The 17,718-nt window shown below is 41.7% G+C and overlaps 1 protein-coding gene across 1 annotated transcript; it reads right to left on the bottom strand.

The window, feature by feature from the left end:
* Nucleotides 1-212: 212 nt before the first annotated feature.
* On the bottom strand, nucleotides 213-17,718 carry LOC103364148 (hyaluronan-mediated motility receptor). The gene is made up of 8 exons (XM_008291178.1): nucleotides 17,487-17,718; nucleotides 16,354-16,508; nucleotides 12,003-12,259; nucleotides 10,746-10,833; nucleotides 8,417-8,529; nucleotides 6,776-6,928; nucleotides 6,529-6,616; nucleotides 213-526 (listed from the first exon to the last, which is right to left on the bottom strand). The coding sequence occupies exons 1-8, from the start codon at nucleotides 17,581-17,583 to the stop codon at nucleotides 488-490; spliced, it is 990 nt and encodes a 329-aa protein (XP_008289400.1). The 5' UTR covers nucleotides 17,584-17,718; the 3' UTR covers nucleotides 213-487.

Below are 17,718 nucleotides of genomic sequence, written 5' to 3' on the forward strand. Positions count from 1 at the left end.
GTAGCAGCAGGGGAACAATCAGCAGAGCTTCATTTGGGTCAAAACAACACGTTTGTTGTTTCCTCTGCGCGCCAGCTGCTGGTTTTCCTGCGAGGATTCACTGGCAAAACAACAAAAGAGAACATTCTCAGGTGCTTATGCCCTTGTTAGTGGTGCTGATTACAAGGTCTGAATAATGGACAATTACCGAAAAATGTGACCAGACAACTTGATTCACATGTGATGCGCACGTGTGACAGCGAAAGGCAGGACAGCGGCGCATTGTATGTTTATGTTTTAATTCAGTCGTCTATCATTGTGAACAATAGTGGAAGAAAAACAATGAATGCATGGTTTCACAGGTTTGTTTTTCCAAGACTTTTTGGCTTTTTAAAACAATGACTGGGAGGCAAGCTAACCACACACACAAACATCTAGTAGTTATCCTCTGGTTTGCAGAAGGTGGGAAGAGAAGGTAAAGACGATTTCAGGCTCCAGGCTTCTGTCCTCATGGAGGTTTTTGGTGTCCGTTGATAGGGCTCCCCGCCTGAGGACAGGAAAATAAACTGTAAGTGAAGATGACCAAAGACAATAAACAGAAGTGTGTGCAAGAAGAGACATGGGAGTGAGAAAATGCCTTCAGGAAAAACGTCCCAGTTAGTAATGATAGGTCAAAAGATGTCTGGATATCAAAGTTAAAACGAGGCTCAAATTTAACGCTGGTTAATTTTAGCCTTTGTATTTTGCATGATTGTGTATAGCATAGCTAAATTTGCTCTCTCTACCTCCATGGTAGAGATCCAAAAAGAACAGATTTTTACATGGGTCATGTTGGATATTTGATTTGGAGTGTTTGTTCCACTCACCCAGCCTCTGGCAGCAGGCTCAGTTAGTTCAGGTGAAGAAGAAACACTTGATATTCTTATTTTAAAATGTTTTATTTTCCTCCTGCTTTTATTTTCAGATACTGCTGAGATGGATCGAACTTATGTGACTGCAATTCTGCACAAGACACACTATTTATTTATTTATTTTTGTAAATAAGTGTTAATAATAATTTTAAAAAACATTCGTAAAAAAAAAATGCATGTAATTTTAATTGTGATTAAACATTTTTATTAGGTATAAATACAAAATGGAAGCCAATACGGAAAAACAAAACAAGTATATTTTAAAAGTGCATCATAAATATTGTATTATGGAAACATTACTAGTATTTTGCTACCATTAATTAACGAAGTGTCAAGTATCGTTAATACACAACGTGTCTGCTAATTGTAACACAACACATAGCTAAAAAAGAACTGACAGAAACTTTACCGAGTTGGGATTTTTGCATTAGGAGGTGCAGATTTCTTGCAGCAGTAAGTTCTGTTATACCAGTATACAGTATTTACAACATGAAGCTAAAGATCTCTGATGGTGTCTGCTCAGGTCTGAGGACAAAGAGGCTATTTATCCTTGACATACAGGAAAAGATGTGTTAGAATGACTTCTTGTCATGCTATGTCACAAAACCAGTGTCGCACAACTGACCTAACAGTGTTTCAACGTTTATATTTCAAGGTGAAGCAGGTTCGTTAACCTTCATGTCAGAAAAAGATCCACTTTTCAACCATATTCAGCCCAGACATAATCAAAGCTCCAAGATATAAACCATCCTGACTGAGATACACCTCAAATGTCTCTCATAATGCCGAAAAGCTTTCCTTTTTCCCCCTGTCATCCAGAAACGATGCTTCTGTCCACACAATGTGAATCAGCCGTTTATATAAATTATGTCAGGGCTGGTAATGTGTTTTATCAGGGCTGTTTCCTCCATGTCTCCGGCGGTCCCTGCTCCTCCAGCTAAGTTTCCTCCTGCTCGCAGCTCTGCAGGGACTGAAAGAAGGGGGGGGAAAAAAAAAAAACACTCAACATCATCTGCACTCAATCAGAATAATTATCCAAAGAAATGCACTGCAGAGCCTGTGAGAGGTGAGGGGAATGAAGCACAGAGGCTATTGGCAATCACCTCCCTCCAGTCATTATTAGTCATCTCTTTGCTGCTTTGGAAGAGGACCCGGACTGCTTGGGAGGAAGCCATGTGCAGCCGACAGACAGACAGTGTAAAGGCCTGATGTGACTCCGGTGCCCAGAAAGCATCAGCCGTCTCTGAAGGCTCTGGCAGGCCGGCAGCTCCTCTGGGGACTGGCAGCGAGTATTAGCCTTATGTTCTGTCTGTCAGGCTTCTTCTTATCCTCAGTTTTTAAAACACTGAACTTGTCATTCTGATGATGTGGGGGCTTTAAAAAATCCCCAAAGCGGCCAGCAAACACCTTTCATTATAAAAATCCACCAGGAGGATGAAGTGTTTGCGGCCCTGTCAGGATTTGTGAACGCTTCCTGAAGGAGCTCTTTGAGGGACATTGTGAGGTTTGATTGCAAAATGGCTTTGCCACTGAAAGTTCCTCAAAGCCCTCTAACTTTTCAAAGCATACAGCAGACAGACAGAAAAAATAAAACACTGATTAGACTCCAGTGCCCATGAAGTATCAGTTTTATGAATGTTCTGGCAGCCCTCCAAGTCCACAGGGGACTGGCAGCCGTCCTCTCATGAATGTTGCTGTGTTTTGCACTTGTCTCTGATCCAAAGATTTTAAAAGATTAAACTGGTCGCTCTTGAGGGATCATTTCTAAAATCCAAAGGCAGCTACTTGTGCACTTTGCCCTTACAAGACGAATTAATCATTGTGACCACAGCTCCTGACAGTCTCCTCGGAAATGGAGGCTTTGAACATTTCCCACTCAGACTTTGTGTCCCCAACATCCTCTGGGATTCACAAGAAACTCTTCAGGAGGTGGGAGTTGAAGACTTCATGGACAGGGGGCCTCCGCCAGACGTCCCCAGCTCAACTTCACTACGAGTTTGGGTTCACGAGGTCTGTGCAGCAGCCCTCCCCAGCATCAGGTCCAGCTCAGCACCAGGTAGGGATCAGTTCACAGCTCTCTTTACTATACAAAGTCAATCATTGGTCTTTGGCCCAAGGTGCCAGGTGCACTTATGAGCCACTGGGTGCTCCAACATGTTGTTCCAGCTGGTACCGCTCCACCTTCCTCACTAGCTCCGGTTCCTTCCCTACCAAACAGGTGAACTTCCACATTCCCAAAACTAGTCGCAACACCAGAGTCAGGACTCCTCGGTGTCCACTCTAACCTGCTGCCTGACTTGCAGTGCACCCAGGATGAAATGCAGGCCTGTTTCTTGACCTACTGGAGTCTCAGCTGGCTGTTCGCTCCAGCTTCATATTTAATAGACACTCTCGGTAAGAAAGTCAATGAGTGTATTTTGCAAAATGTTTAACTGCGCCTTCGACAAATGTTCATATGTTAGAGGTAGGAAGTCTCTCAGTTGAGGTTCCTAGTGTTACAGTTTCTGCTTTGTTTACCTTCAAATGACCCATCAAAGAGCCTTAAAGCAGCTCAAGGTGAAAATTAGAAGCTCATTTGTATTATTTTGAGGTTTTCATGATATAAACTCAGGTATTTAAAAGTAACAGAACAGAATGATGTCATTGAGTTTTACACCCAGTTTTATTCTGCAGTATAACCAAAACTTAGCAACACATCAAGAACCAGACAGCCACTAAAGTGAAGGTTCTCACTCCATCCAGCTTTGCGGCATATAAGGTTGATTTGCAGTTCAGAAAATGTGGGGTTGTGTCCGAAATCTCTATTGACATCTTCATAGTGACATCAACAAGAAGAGAAAACAGGCTGTACCTGCCATTACCTCTGGATGAGTTTACACACTTCGATCTTGGACACTGGAAGTGGTGCACAACAAATTCCACAGTCATAAAAAGGAACGACAACTTAGATGTTGATGTAAAATCTATTAGTTCAACACCAGGATGCAACAAACACGTCATAGCTGACATGTAGTTTAACACATTGATTACTGCGTTGTGTTTCCTACTGGGACTGAATGTTAATCTTTAACCGGTGATTCTTTAAGAGTTTCCAGTTTTACCAATTTTAACTTTATACACTGATTTTTTACAGGGGTTGACAGATTGTTTCATCTGTTATATTCAAAATATGAACTCCTACACTGTTTCAGCTTGTGTGCCCTCTGCTGGTGTCTTCTATGGACAGTCAGTCTTCCTCCCTGAATGCAGTCTGTCTGAACACGTGTCTACTTGTTAGGATACGCGGCAGCCAGGCAAAATAGAAAACACCGATGAGACTTCTGTGCACGTGTAGGAGTTTTCTAGAAAACTTTGTGGCACCACGACATGCCTGCGAGTGGACTGGCAGCTGTGCCCTGATAAATATCTGAAAACTATACCCTGTGTTTTGAAATTCTAATGTTTCCCCCTGAGATCTGCACTTGTCTCCAATCCAGAGATTTTGAAACGCAGAAGCGATTGCTGCAAAGATAGTGCTGACATTAAAAAAAAACCTAAAGTACTGTAGCCTACAGCTTTAGGGGTTCAGATAAATAAAATAACCCAGAAAAAAGGCTGTCCAAACACAGAGCATTAGTTGTTTGTTAATCGTCCACTTTTGTGTTTACTGTAAAGTGATAAAAGACAAATTTAGCAGAAGAAAAGGGACTCAAAATATGGCCTGATGACAAACAGGCGCCTCCTGTTCAGTTTTGGGCTGAAAGGCCTTCATTGCATAATATACCCAGCTCTCTGAGAAAATAAAGGCAAAAAATACAGGAACAAGAGGAAAAACATGGAGCTACCTTCTCTGTTGACCCCAAACAAGCCAGCTTACAGTTCATGTATACATCCCAGTACGGTGACTGTTTCAGGTGGCAAATCAACACAACGGCAAGAATAATTTACTTCACTGTCAGCCTGTTACAGTGGCAGTCGTTAGGGATGTGACAAGAAGTGAAAGCAATTTAGTGTTTGTTTGTTTGTTTGTTTTTTTGGTCCGTTTTCCACTACTCATGCATGTTCCAACCATAAGAAGAACTTTACTCTGGGCTGTTTTTGGTGAAGAAGAAAGTGCCTACATCAGGGGTTGGAGTGATACTGATCCGTTAAACTCAACGCACTCTTCTCCTCTGTAACATCGTCTTCAATGTAAAGTTCACCATATAGTCTAACATAACAAACCTCCATTTCTCCATTAACTATGTGCTTGTAGGACTGAAGTTTCATCCAGTAACTATTTGTCATTGCGGTGCAGCTGAAGCTGTCTGATCCTGCACCGCAATGGAAACAGGAAGCCTGAAAGAGCCAACATGTAACTGTGTGTTGGCACCTTGAACCTCCCCGAAGCTCCAACAGTAGAAAGCTACCTCGTGGTATTATGTGTACTGAACATACTGGACAGCCTGAACAAGCATGTACATTAGTGATGGAAAGTGCAGGTGCAGCAACACATCTACTGTGATGTATGGACAAAAAAACATACCAAGCATCACATGCAAATATTTTGTATTTGAGTCCTTGACCAGGAACAAGTTATAGACGACTAAAAGCCAGAACGCAGACAGCGTTGGAGCAAGACACACATCTGGATCTGTACACAGAGTCTGTGACGTCCTCGGCCGTCAAGATGGATGAACGCTTGTTTCTTTTTGAAACGGAAACTAGAAGTTTATGGCGATACTCTCTGTTCTTTATAGAACATTCTGCGGTTGTCCATTGATTACATAAAGTCCTTAACTCATCATTAAATGTCAAAAAACAACAATGAGAGTATCAGAGTTCTGTGAGACCTCTGGCTGAACGGCAACTCCTGTAGGGACTGGCAGTCACGTCCAGATGAATATTAGCTCTGTTTTTTGGATTTCAGTGCTGAGACCAGCACCAGATTTCTTTAAAACTTGTAAAATAATGACTCACATGAGGGTTCATGTAACATATTAATAGAGCCAGTAAGCATTTCAATTTTCCAAAAAGTTTCTGTCCGGAAACTTAGAGTTACAACAAATATTCGTGGTAAAGCTACAACAAACATTCTGTGGTGACTGACAGAAAATTCCTCAAAGATTTTGATAATAAATTAATCTATTTCCCAGCAAAATGACAGATATTTTTGGCTTTTAACTTTTCAAATGAGAGGATTTAGTGCGTTTCTTGAATGAAACAGCCAATGTGAATATATCTCTTTTCACTGTGCGGAAATTCAAACAGTTTTCACTATTTTCTGGCATTTTACAGATAAAACAGAGCAGAGCTGAAAAGTCAAATTAGGGAGTAAAGAAATAATTGCAGCCTGAAGTTTGTGGAAGTCAGACGTGACAGAGCTTCGAATGTCCTCCACGGCAGAGAGACAAACCTCACTTAGACATGTTTATCCAAGACACCCTCGTAATTTGTGGAGGAACTGACAGCACTTCAGCTCCTCTGGGGATTGGCAGCCGTACTCAGAAGAATATTACCACCCTAATGAAGCTCTAATATTTCACCCCTAAGGCTTTGAAAGACACGTCAGATGTGAAGTGCAGAGATGTTCTGAGGAACCTTTAGGATGCAGCAAGAGAAGGTTCCTCAGATGGGACCTGCAACACGCGACCATTAGGTAGAAAAATAGCGCCGATACCTGGTTAAAGAGCTCTTCGTACAGCATGTTTGAGTTCTCCACTTGAGACTCCAGATCAGTCACTGCATCCGCATCCCACGATGTTATACTGATTGAAAAAGAAAGGCAGGTTAAACTGGTGCCATGCAGAGAGTGAGCTGAGGTGGAAAACAGAAGAGGAATTAAACATTGCAGAATGTAAACTGATTTGGATGTTCTTTTTTAAATGCTTTGCTATAGATTGATTCCTGATGAAATCTCTTCATACCTGATGCAGCTCTCTGTGTCCTTTAGAGGGCAGACGAGGCTCTGTGTTGAACTGCCGTCACGTGAACTCTTCTTGAGCTTCTCAGCCTTCTGTTCCAGCATGTTGACCTGTCGCAGGAAAATCTCCCTCTCTTCCACCAGGCAGTCCTTGAACCTGCGAGAAACCGACACCTCAGCACATCTTTGTACAAAATCTAGAGAGTGTCGAGATGCAGCTGATTAATCTATAAAGGAAGCAGCAGTAAGAGGTCTGGCTGAAGTAGGACATAAATTGTGGGGTTGGTTTCCAGCTTTTCCTGTCGGAAATGCAGAAATGTCCTTCAGCCTTCAGAGTTTACTTCCTAAACGTGAGCTGCTTTAGATAAGAGTCTGTTAATGAATGTGAGTTTGTGGCAAAGTTTAAATTGACACTATTTATTGCCAAGAAGCAGGCGTCAGAAACTGCATTTCATGCAGCACCTACACTGACTGCACCACACAATATTTCCTTTTTTAATTCTATGAAGGTCATGTTGTACTTCCTCAATTTAAGTTCAGATGGGAGACCAGGGATGCCTCATGTGTACCACCCCAATCATAATCCCTATATTGTTCCATCCATCCATTATCTATACACCGCTTAATCCTCACTAGGGTCATGGGGGGCTGGAGTCTATCCCAGCTGACTCAGGGTGAAGGCAGGGGACACCCTGGACAGGTCACCAGTCTATCACAGGGCTACACTTAGAGACAGACAACCAAGCACACTCACATTCACACCTACAGAATCACCAATTAACCTCAACATGTTTTTGGACTGTGTGGGAGGAAGCCGGAGAACCCAGAGAGAACCCACACTGCACGGGGAGAACACGCAAACTCCACACAGAAAGGTGCCCCCACCGGGACACAAACCAACGACTTTCTTGCTGCGAGGCAACAGTACCTTGCAGCCCCCCTATATTGTTCTATCCCTGAAATATGCAAACAAGGTATTGCATCTCTAAAAATGCCCATTAGACATATTAGATATAAAGGTTTTTACTGAGGGAATTTTTGGATCTCTCTTTTCATGACACTATGAATCAAAGAATGCTGTCAACAGCCAAAAATCAATTTTCACCATGTTTTTAAGAATAAAATGTTTGTTCATCAGGATATGGATGATATATGAACAAATCCAAAAAGTTTGGTGTATGTAAATGCAACTGAAGTGAAGATTTCTGACTCAAAGTAAGAGGAGAAACTCATTTTTGAGAAAATACCCTTAAAATATGTGTTATATTTTGAATCCACAGATGCAAAGAGTCAAAATTTTGCAAAATATGCATTTGGATGTCTGTTTTGGATGTTTTCTTTTCTGCTAGACTGAAAGAAGACATAATATGGGAGCAAAATATCACAAAATCTCAGAATTTAGATTTTAAAAAACTATTTTGTGTTGACACTAGCAGATTCTGTGTTGCATATTATTTAATTCTGATGTGCACATGCTGCTGCTTTTTAAAAATACTTCAAGACAGATAGAAAGACAAGCAGAGAAGTTTCACATCCAGTAATCGGGTAATAAATGTAATAGTGTGTCCTCAGCTTGAGGTCTGTGTACATTTTTTGTGTGTAGACTTTAAAGGTTTGATACAGGTAGAGATATAAACATACCCACCTCTTTACACAACACATCCAGTAGCGCTGCTGCTGACAGAGCCACTCAAACTGCTCTGCCGTGTCCTGCAGTTTCCTCAGACTGCCCTCGTTCTCCCGCTGCAGTTCCCTCACCTCAAAAAGAAAAAGCGAGGCAGCATCAGTTTGTTTCCCCTTCAGCTCCCACGACTTTCACAATACTTCACCGCCTCCAAATAAATGTTCTCATTAGGTTTTTCACTGACACTGCGGTCTGTTGTTCTGTTCTCTTGGCCTTGTGCAGACGTCTCAGAGGAAAGATAATTGTAGACCTGGATTGTTTGCTGTTTGATGGACTGGTTGAAGCAGAGGCCAATGAGGGAGTGAGTCTTTGAAGCCAAGTGTAAATAAAAAAAAATCTTGACAGTGCAAAGGAATGTTTCAGTAATGCCCAGACCCAACACACATTAATACAAACTAAATGCCAGCAAAATCTGAATTAGAGCGCTCTGTGAAGTAGTTATAGTTTTTTAAAATTTGGCCTCAGTACATCAATTTGAACCTTGAGGTTTTATGTTTCATGAAAATTAATTATCCAAAATCCAGCAGCAGGTCATTATTCACTGTTTTGAGCTGGCATCGCGCCACGTTGACCTAAATTAGCCTGAAACAGCACCGTGCTAATCCACTGCTTCTGACTGAAGGAGCTGGCTGCAAGGCTCTACAAAGAGAAATATCCCATATTCATTTTAAAAACCATTACAAGTCTGGTATTTGTTGACTGTACTTGTGTCCAATTGAAAGGCCGGTTTGGAACAACGTGTCCAATCCCGACATCTGCTGGAAAGAAACTGACACTGCAACAATCCAGCTGATCGTCCTTTAGTCCTCGAGTGGCATACCAAACTATAAAAAACATGTGATTACAAAAACTAAACCGCACTTGCTCACAGGTTGTCAAGGTACTTGGCAGGTATGTTGCTCCAAGAATGTGAGAAGTGAGTCTGTCTCAGTGCCTCTTCATGTAACCAAACACTGACTCCATGCTGCTGAGATCAGGGTTAAACCACGTGTTGTTATTTTTTGTGGCTGAAGGCAGTTTTTTGTGACTCTGACTGGATGTTTGGACTCAATATAATGCTGCAGACGTCTTTTAGACACATCTGAAGGTGATGCATGATGAGTAAGAATCTAAACATCTAAAGTGACAAATAATTTTGCACTCCACTGTACTTTAAATTCACTTTAAATTTACTTCTCGCCATAGACTGTATATAAAAGACTAATGTAAAGACAGTAACGGCACGCATTGGTTTGTGGATTGGTGTGTTGAAGCCGTCGCCATCTTGGTTTTTTGAACCTGGACGCAACGAGTGATGGCTGGATCTGACCAAGGACTCAACAACACACTGCACACAGTAGGTCAGACGGTAGATCAGGTTGTCCACTAATGGCACCAATGGGTTCAATATCATGCTGCAGAATGAATTCTAGAGACATCTGAAGGTGTTGCATGACGCATCCCCTATTCATCAGCATGCCAAAGGGTTCTCGGGCAAAACATAGAATCCAAAGTTGTTCTCAATGGCAGACGAGCACTTTGCATGGCAGCCTTGATATTTTTGGTTTGTGTGACTGAGAATCATCGAGTATCTCTAAGGTAGATGTGCTGTATGAATATACACCACTGGTCATACGGCAGCCGTCTGTCAATTTGGCCTAAAACATACCCTGCGTCATCGTCTAGTTTACTCTGAATAGGACCATAATTTACTAAATGAACACCACGATGGATTGAGGGAGACTTGAAACTGTCAACTGAGATCACAAACCTATGAGGAAAATGTTTGCTGAGATGAAATATTAGGTGAGAGGGTATTTGTCATTGACCTCTATGCAATGCCCCCTGCAGGCCATGAGAAAGAATGCAGGTTTAAGGCATTTCTGTGGTAGCCTTACTTTTCAGAAATGGAGGCTAAATCTATGTTTTATATACAACTATTGCTCGTAATCCATACAGACGTACATATAGGTGTTACTTTCCAATTCAGGGTCACCGTAGGGACACAGACATGATGCTAGACAACTTGGTCTGGATTTTTTTTTTATTTTTTTTGCACCCTTGGTGGGTTACCTATTTTGTGGGAGCAAAGCTTTGCTAAAAAGAGCCTTCTTGTTCATGGGCAGTCAGCCAGAAGGAAGAAGGATGAAGGGCTGGCTGGGTGGTCTGTGTCATGTGTCATTATGTATCTGTGTATCCGAGCTGCCCTCCTCCCTGACACACCATCTGTCAAGTCTTTGCACTGTTAGTACTGGATAGTCAGACTTTTCTTTTACCTTAATATGCACAAAACCTAAACTTTGTTCCTTACCTCCTCCTGATGAGCTCTTCGGAGATTCTTCAGCTCCTTTCTCAGGGTTTTGTTGATGTCCTGTAACTCTTCCAGCTCAGCTGTTTTACTGTGAACGACAAAAACCGGAACCAAAAAAATGTATTTACCATCCAAACATTATCACTTTGCTTGTGTCCAGAGTAATTTACTACAGTAGAGCATTATATTGGTTATTTAAGGGTTGAGGAAATTCCATCCATACGGCCTTTTACATGTATACACAAAAAGCCTGAATAAGCAATGTGCTAACAGCAGTGAATGCAGACATGTTAACACATTAACACTGCTGCATGAGGCATCAAATATGGAATAATCTGAAACTTCTGGTTGTCTAAAATAGTAAAGAACCTTAATGAATGTAGGCATAGTCATAAATTAGAATAACTAGAGTTCTGATATAACTAAAGTCCTGTTTCTTATTTTAGTGTTTTACATGTGTTTATTTTAGAATTCCATTCATTCACCTGGATCTCTATTTCCAGCCCTCACACACAAGCAGATGTCTTGACAAGAATTTTAATGAAAATGTAAATATGAATGCCTCTGTGTTCCTGCAGCCATAATGTGATAACAAATTCTGAATCTAAGCCAACTCCCCACAGGGTCTGAGCTGCACTGGATGACAACTGCTGACTTAAAACTACAGGCCTGAGCTGGATGTTTTCATTCAGTCTTGAGACAACAGTTGGAGATGATTTTCTTCCCGGGGTTTGCAGAGCAGTTGGTGACTGCTTTATTTGGCTTCACTTTGCTGAAGATGGTAATCAACAGTTAGTCCTTTTAACGTCCCTTCTCTTCTTCTGTCTGCAGCCTTTTCGTGCTTCATGTTCATTTTTGTATTTTGTTAGGTTTTAACAATAGATCATGGAGGAATGTGCTCAGATCAACAATTCAACATCGCAAAGAACAACATGCGCTGCTGTGGCCGGGTTTCAGGTTCTTTCAGTCGCTACAAGGGCAGGAAGCGCAACCACAAAGAAATGCCAAATGGCAACTAAAAACACAAAACAACTACGAAAAGAGAAAATGACCACAAAGGGACACAAAATTACTACAAAGAGCTACAAAACAATCTTCATCGACACCCACAGTTACCACAAATTGCTGCAAAACAAGAGATGTCAAACTACCACAGGGATGCAAAAAGGCCCCAGGAAACACAAAAGCAATCACAAAGAGGTCCAACCAAAAAGCAGCCCTGTCATGCCAAAGGGAGAACAGCTGCTGTGGGCCTACCTGTGCAGCTCTTCGTGGAGGCTCTCCGTCAGTGCAGCTCTGCGCTGGGCCTCATCTTGCAGCTCTGCCTGGAGGCCTTCTGCCACTGCGGCTCGGTGCTGGGCCTCGGCATGCAGCTCCTCCACCAGGCCCTCCAGCTTCACCTCGGAGCTCTGCAGACACAGCAGCTCTGTGCCGACCTGCCGAAGCAGCTCCACGTCCCGGGAGCTCTCCTCCGCCAGCAGCACCACCCGTTGCTGCAGCAGGTCCACCAGGTCCTGCAGACAGGTTAGAATGCTATTTCAGCACACGTTTGTATGTTTATGGCACATATTTACCATGCATCTTATTCTCAGGTTAGCGCTTGTTCAGACATACCAATCAAAGTATTGTTATCCAGTACTGACTGATATAAATGTCAAACACACCTATAGGTCAAGGAGTTGAGGACAAGCCCAAACCTGACACGATATTAAATCAGTGTGGGGAAAGTGAAGGAGTCACGCTCTCCAAATCTCCAACAAATACCACAGAGGTTTCTACAAGAGCTGATCATTTGTTACTGTGCAGCCTCCAAGCAAGACACCGGATAAATGTTAAGCTGCTGAAAAACTGCACCAGTTTCCAAATACATGAAAAAATATCTCTTTGAACACCACGATAAGCTCCTAAGATCCTCTGAAATTATGAGACGTAAGAGTTCCCCGATGATTAATGGTACTAGGAAAACTTTTTTTTTTTTTTTTAAAAAGGCAACAACATTCTTCTACCACATTAAAATATGTTGATTCTTTTTCCCACCCTAAGATTTAAGTCTTTGTTTTGCTCTGTGAAATATTGATTCCAGGCTTCCAGAAAGCATTAAAATTAAACGGTTGGAGAAAGGAAAATAAACATCTCTCAAGTTCAAACGTCTCACAGCTCATAGCTCATTCCCATGCAACCTGTGTTGAGCAGCCAGACACTCAGAAACGTATAAAACCACTGACAAAACCTCTGCTTGTACACATGTTAACACTGGTAGTCCAATTCCAGTGTAATTGCAGTAACTGCAGCACACGTGGCCCACTGGCACAGCCGTGATTACATGCATCCAAATTAAGGGACTGTAATGAGGTGAAATGACACACATTTTTTAAAAATCACTGCGTTGAACTGACACTGACCTTTAGGTAGTTATTCCTAACAAGACTCCCTAAACGCCTCGACAACGCAGCTGAAAGTTGGTCCGGGAATCATGATTAACTGAAAAGAGTCATTGTTATCAGTCAGCTCTGCAGCCCCTTCTCAGCTTCTTTCAATAAAGGTTTTGGTACATTTACTGGTAGTTCAGTCAGCAGCTGGTTGCAGTAAAACGTTGTGATAAATCAACTGCAACTACTGTTCAGCATCAAATGGCAGAGAAAGTCTGAGAGCAGCCGCTGGAGCATTTAGCAGCTAAACACACAGATATTTCCCTCAGGAGTCGGTGGAGACCAAACCTGCCACTGAAATGGGAATAAATGCTTCATTCTTGTGTATTGGCAGAATGCTTAGGAGCCTTTCTGCTCCTCTTGGAAACTCTCATTAGCAGCTTAAACAGTCTACGTTAGCTAGTTTTGTAGCATTAGAGCGTTCAATTAAAGAGCCCTGATTATGCACATTGACAGGTTTATGATCATGTTTTTTCTGGTGTCATAGAATAAGTTTGATTTGATGGTTTCACATTAAAAACACATTATTTCTATCTGCTGTTTGTTGCTGTATAGCACCTCTTCTCACCCTGTCTGACATAGATTCGCAACAGTTAACTGATTAATTAATTAAAGTTATTTTTTGAGAGGGGGGAAAGTACAAATTCTCTCATTGCATTTTCTTAAATGTGAATTTTTTGTTTGTTTCTTTACTCTTCTATGACACCGAATATCATTCATGTCCATCATCTTTTGGAAACACTGCTCAACATTTTTCACCATCTATGCATTAATAGATGTATAGGCAATTAAAAACAATATGAATTTAGGCAGCCCCAGTCTGAAACGCTGCGTTTTCACTCCTGTCTCTTTAAAGGCCTCCTCCTGAAAAGCCCAGCCTGCTCTGATTGGTCAGCAGAACGTGATGTAATGCTGGTTATGCACCATAACAACCCTTCAGGTGTGGCCCATGGGATCTCACCTGGGAAAAAAAACATGTAGAGTATTCAGCAGCATAAGACAAATGGTTTTTGATCCTGTTTTAATTTGTGCCATGAAATGCATGTGATGTAAGATCATTTTGAAAGCCAAGAGAGTCGCAGTTTGTCTTGAAACTATTGTCGTGATGTCGGTATAAAGACTTGACACCCCAAAGTTGTAAACGTGGCATCATTATAAGGTCCTCTCTGCACTAGCTACCCGGAGCTGCTGAAGACTGAGATAAAGTATGTTCTGACCACAGGCAGTGTTCCTGTAGAAGCTCTTTGAGGGCTGCTTTCATGGGAGAAAAGTGAAGGAACTCCTGAGCAGGAACTCCTGAGCAGAGCTGAAAAACCGCTGTTTGGGTCATAACACCGATCGGAGAAGACAACAAGCGCCCTCTCAGTGTCTTCTTCGAGTAGTGGCCTTCTGTGCTCTAACGTAAAGCTCATCATATGCACACAACAATCAGCAATTGTGCTGCTTCCCATGTGAGAACTATTTATCATTGTTGTGGTGCAGCTTCGTGTCTACAGCTGCACTGAAGGGAAACACAAAGGCTGGAAGTCTTTCCTGTAAACACATTTACCAATGCATGCCTGCTCTGAGTTCCTGCAATATGCCTAGAGATACATTTCCTGTATTTGCATATCTGTTGTCAGTATGTGAAGACTCATAGTGGTTGTTAGCTCTTTTCTACTAGCGGCCATCAAACTGTATAACTCCTCTCCCATCTGCAGGAAGGACATTTAAACAGTTTGTTCAATATATTTTAATTTATTGTGTAATATTTAATTATCAGATGCAATAGAACTTTAATACCTCAGAATAATTGCAAGTATTACTTCTTCCTTTGCTGTATTCTAGTCCTATTCTACTTATTTTTATTTTCAGTGATTAACTGGACTTAAATCTCATTGTTTTTCTATTAGGCACTGCATTTATTCTCATGTCATGTCATTTTTTTCTGAGCGATATCTGGCACAAGAATCTATCGGGATTAAAGTGTTTCTCATCTGTTTTCTCTTGGTTTGAAGCATGAGCAGAATCATGGCAAGCTAACGGCCATGTTGGCCACACTGCCACTTTCTTGACTTGACCGTGAGGAAGCTGGTCGAGGGCGTGCCGAACTAACCGTCTAGTGTTATGAAAATGTCTCGCATTGTGACGTAGATAAGCAACGTAACTTCAGACAAGACTTTTTCAGGCAGGTAGAGGACTTTAAATGATGAAATGGATTACAATGTGATAAACGTGCACACGGAGAGGGGCTTTAGGATGCATGGAGCTGGACAGAAGGAATAATGAGCTCGACCCTCTAGACGTAGCATCACTATAAATGTTTCAACCCAAGTATGAAGTTGAGCTTCAAATCATATAAATATTTAACTTCCTCTTCATTATTACAATATAAGTCATCGTGTTGTAGCATGAAATTGTTACATTATAACAAGATAATGAGTAGATAGCTATAACGCAAAAATGTCTGATTATAACGTGAATATATTTTGTAAAACCATCTTGTTATGGCAATAAACTTTTCACATTATAACGCAAAACGGATCAACAATGATGCAAGGTGGCCACCTGGGATCTTCCTGTGTGGAGTTTGCATGTTCTCCCCGTGCAGCGTGGGTTCTCTCCGGGTTCTCCGGCTTCCTCCCACACAGTCCAAAAACATGTTGAGGTTAATTGGTGATTCTAAATTGTCCGTAGGTGTGAATGTGAGTGTGCTTGGTTGTCTGTCTCTAAGTGTAGCCCTGTGATAGACTGGTGACCTGTCCAGGGTGTCCCCTGCCTTCACCCTGAGTCAGCTGGGATAGACTCCAGCCCCCCATGACCCTAGTGAGGATTAACAGGTGTATAGATGATAGATGGATGGATCAGCAATGCACCTGTTGAGCTGCTAGTAAGAGAATGCTAATTATTTAGACTGCCTTTATTTTTGGATCACTTCTTCATTTGAACCTGAATTAAATAATTTTAACCAACTGGAACACAACACTGACATCTAATCTGCTTTCAGTCAGATAACACGTCTAACATCATCACAAGTGTAGAGTTTTGTTAAAAACAGCTGCCAGTTTATGGTCTGAAAGTTGTTTTTTTTATCAGTTTTGGGACGCTGCAGTGCCAGATGACTGATCCATTGTTAATTCTAACAATATTGATTGCAGCATCTACAGAGCAGCCCCCCTCTGACAGGTAATTCAGCCCACCTGCTGCTGGCGGATCCTGCTGATGAGCTGGTCCTGGTTCATCCTGAGCTCCATGTTCTGCTGCTCCTGCTGGAGGAGGCGAGCGGTCGCGGCTTCCAGATCATTCTGCAGCTTCCTCTCCCTGTCTTTGGACACCAGGAACTCTCTGTCCAACACTGCTGCAGCCACAAACACAGCAGAGCACAGTCAGGGCAGACGGCCCCACAGAGAAACTGCAGGTCTGGCATTTATATGGTGATTACTTTCTTGAATGAGGACAACGTGACAACTTATTTTGTCCAGAATGATTCAAAATGATCAAAAATCAACTGAAACTAATAAGGAAAGCAACAAGTCCTCATGTGGGAAGCTGGAACTTTGTTAAATATTTAGCATTTTTAAATTAAAAAAAAATTAATCTACAAATGAATTCAGCTTTGTATGTATTTCATGTTGGGTAGTTTACTAAAAAATATATATATTATCACTCTTTATATGCTTTGTAAAATAATCTTTAGGATTAACATTTAGGATTTCTTCTTTAAAAAAATAATTAAATACTTAAAAGCAGTATGCATTGCTTTAAAAAACACAATAAATACAAATAGCACTGAGAGAATTAATTAATCGAAAGTCATCAGCAGATGAAAATATTCATTATAATAATCATCTGAATACAAGTTGTTTAAAACTAGCTTCTGCTGAATCAGCCACAACATTAACATCTACTGCTTACACATGAACGCACAATGACGTACATGTAATACTTCAGTATTTACTTGAATCGTACTTTCAGTGCATGACTTTGACTTGCAGCAGAGCATTCTACAGTTTGGTTTTACTACAGCTGCCTGACAGACCTGAGTACTTCCTCCAACGCTGATGAAGATTATAATGTTCTTTATTGTTTTATGGAACTGACAGTGAGACATACTTTACTCCTATTTTGTGTGGCACTTTGATGACAGCGAGAGGAGGAGAAATAATACAAACAAGTTAATCAACAATATAAAGAAGGGAAGATTTATTTTTTAGTTTCCTAATAAACTGAAAATAACATCAAAACAACAAAAAGGGAAGAGCAGCAGTTAGTGGCAGGCTGAACCCTGTAGCTTTACCCTCGGGGTCACACAGCCTTGACCTCGGTGACTTACCTTTGTCGTGAGCCAGACGGGTGCACTTGGCCGTCAGATACTGGATCTGACTGCAGTCCTCGTCCCTTTGAGCTCGGAAAAACCTCCTCATGCTCATCTGTGTCCGAACTGCTCGCTCCGATCTCAAACCATGTTCCCGTGATCCTCAGGGCAGAGCGGGTGTGTCCTGCATGGTCACAGAGGGCACAGTGCGCACGTTTCCCGCAATGTTTAACTCCCCTGCTGCACGAAG

The sequence above is a fragment of the Stegastes partitus genome, unplaced genomic scaffold (genome assembly GCF_000690725.1).
Source record: "Stegastes partitus isolate 25-593 unplaced genomic scaffold, Stegastes_partitus-1.0.2 Scaffold16, whole genome shotgun sequence".
NCBI classification, from domain to species: domain Eukaryota; kingdom Metazoa; phylum Chordata; class Actinopteri; family Pomacentridae; genus Stegastes; species Stegastes partitus.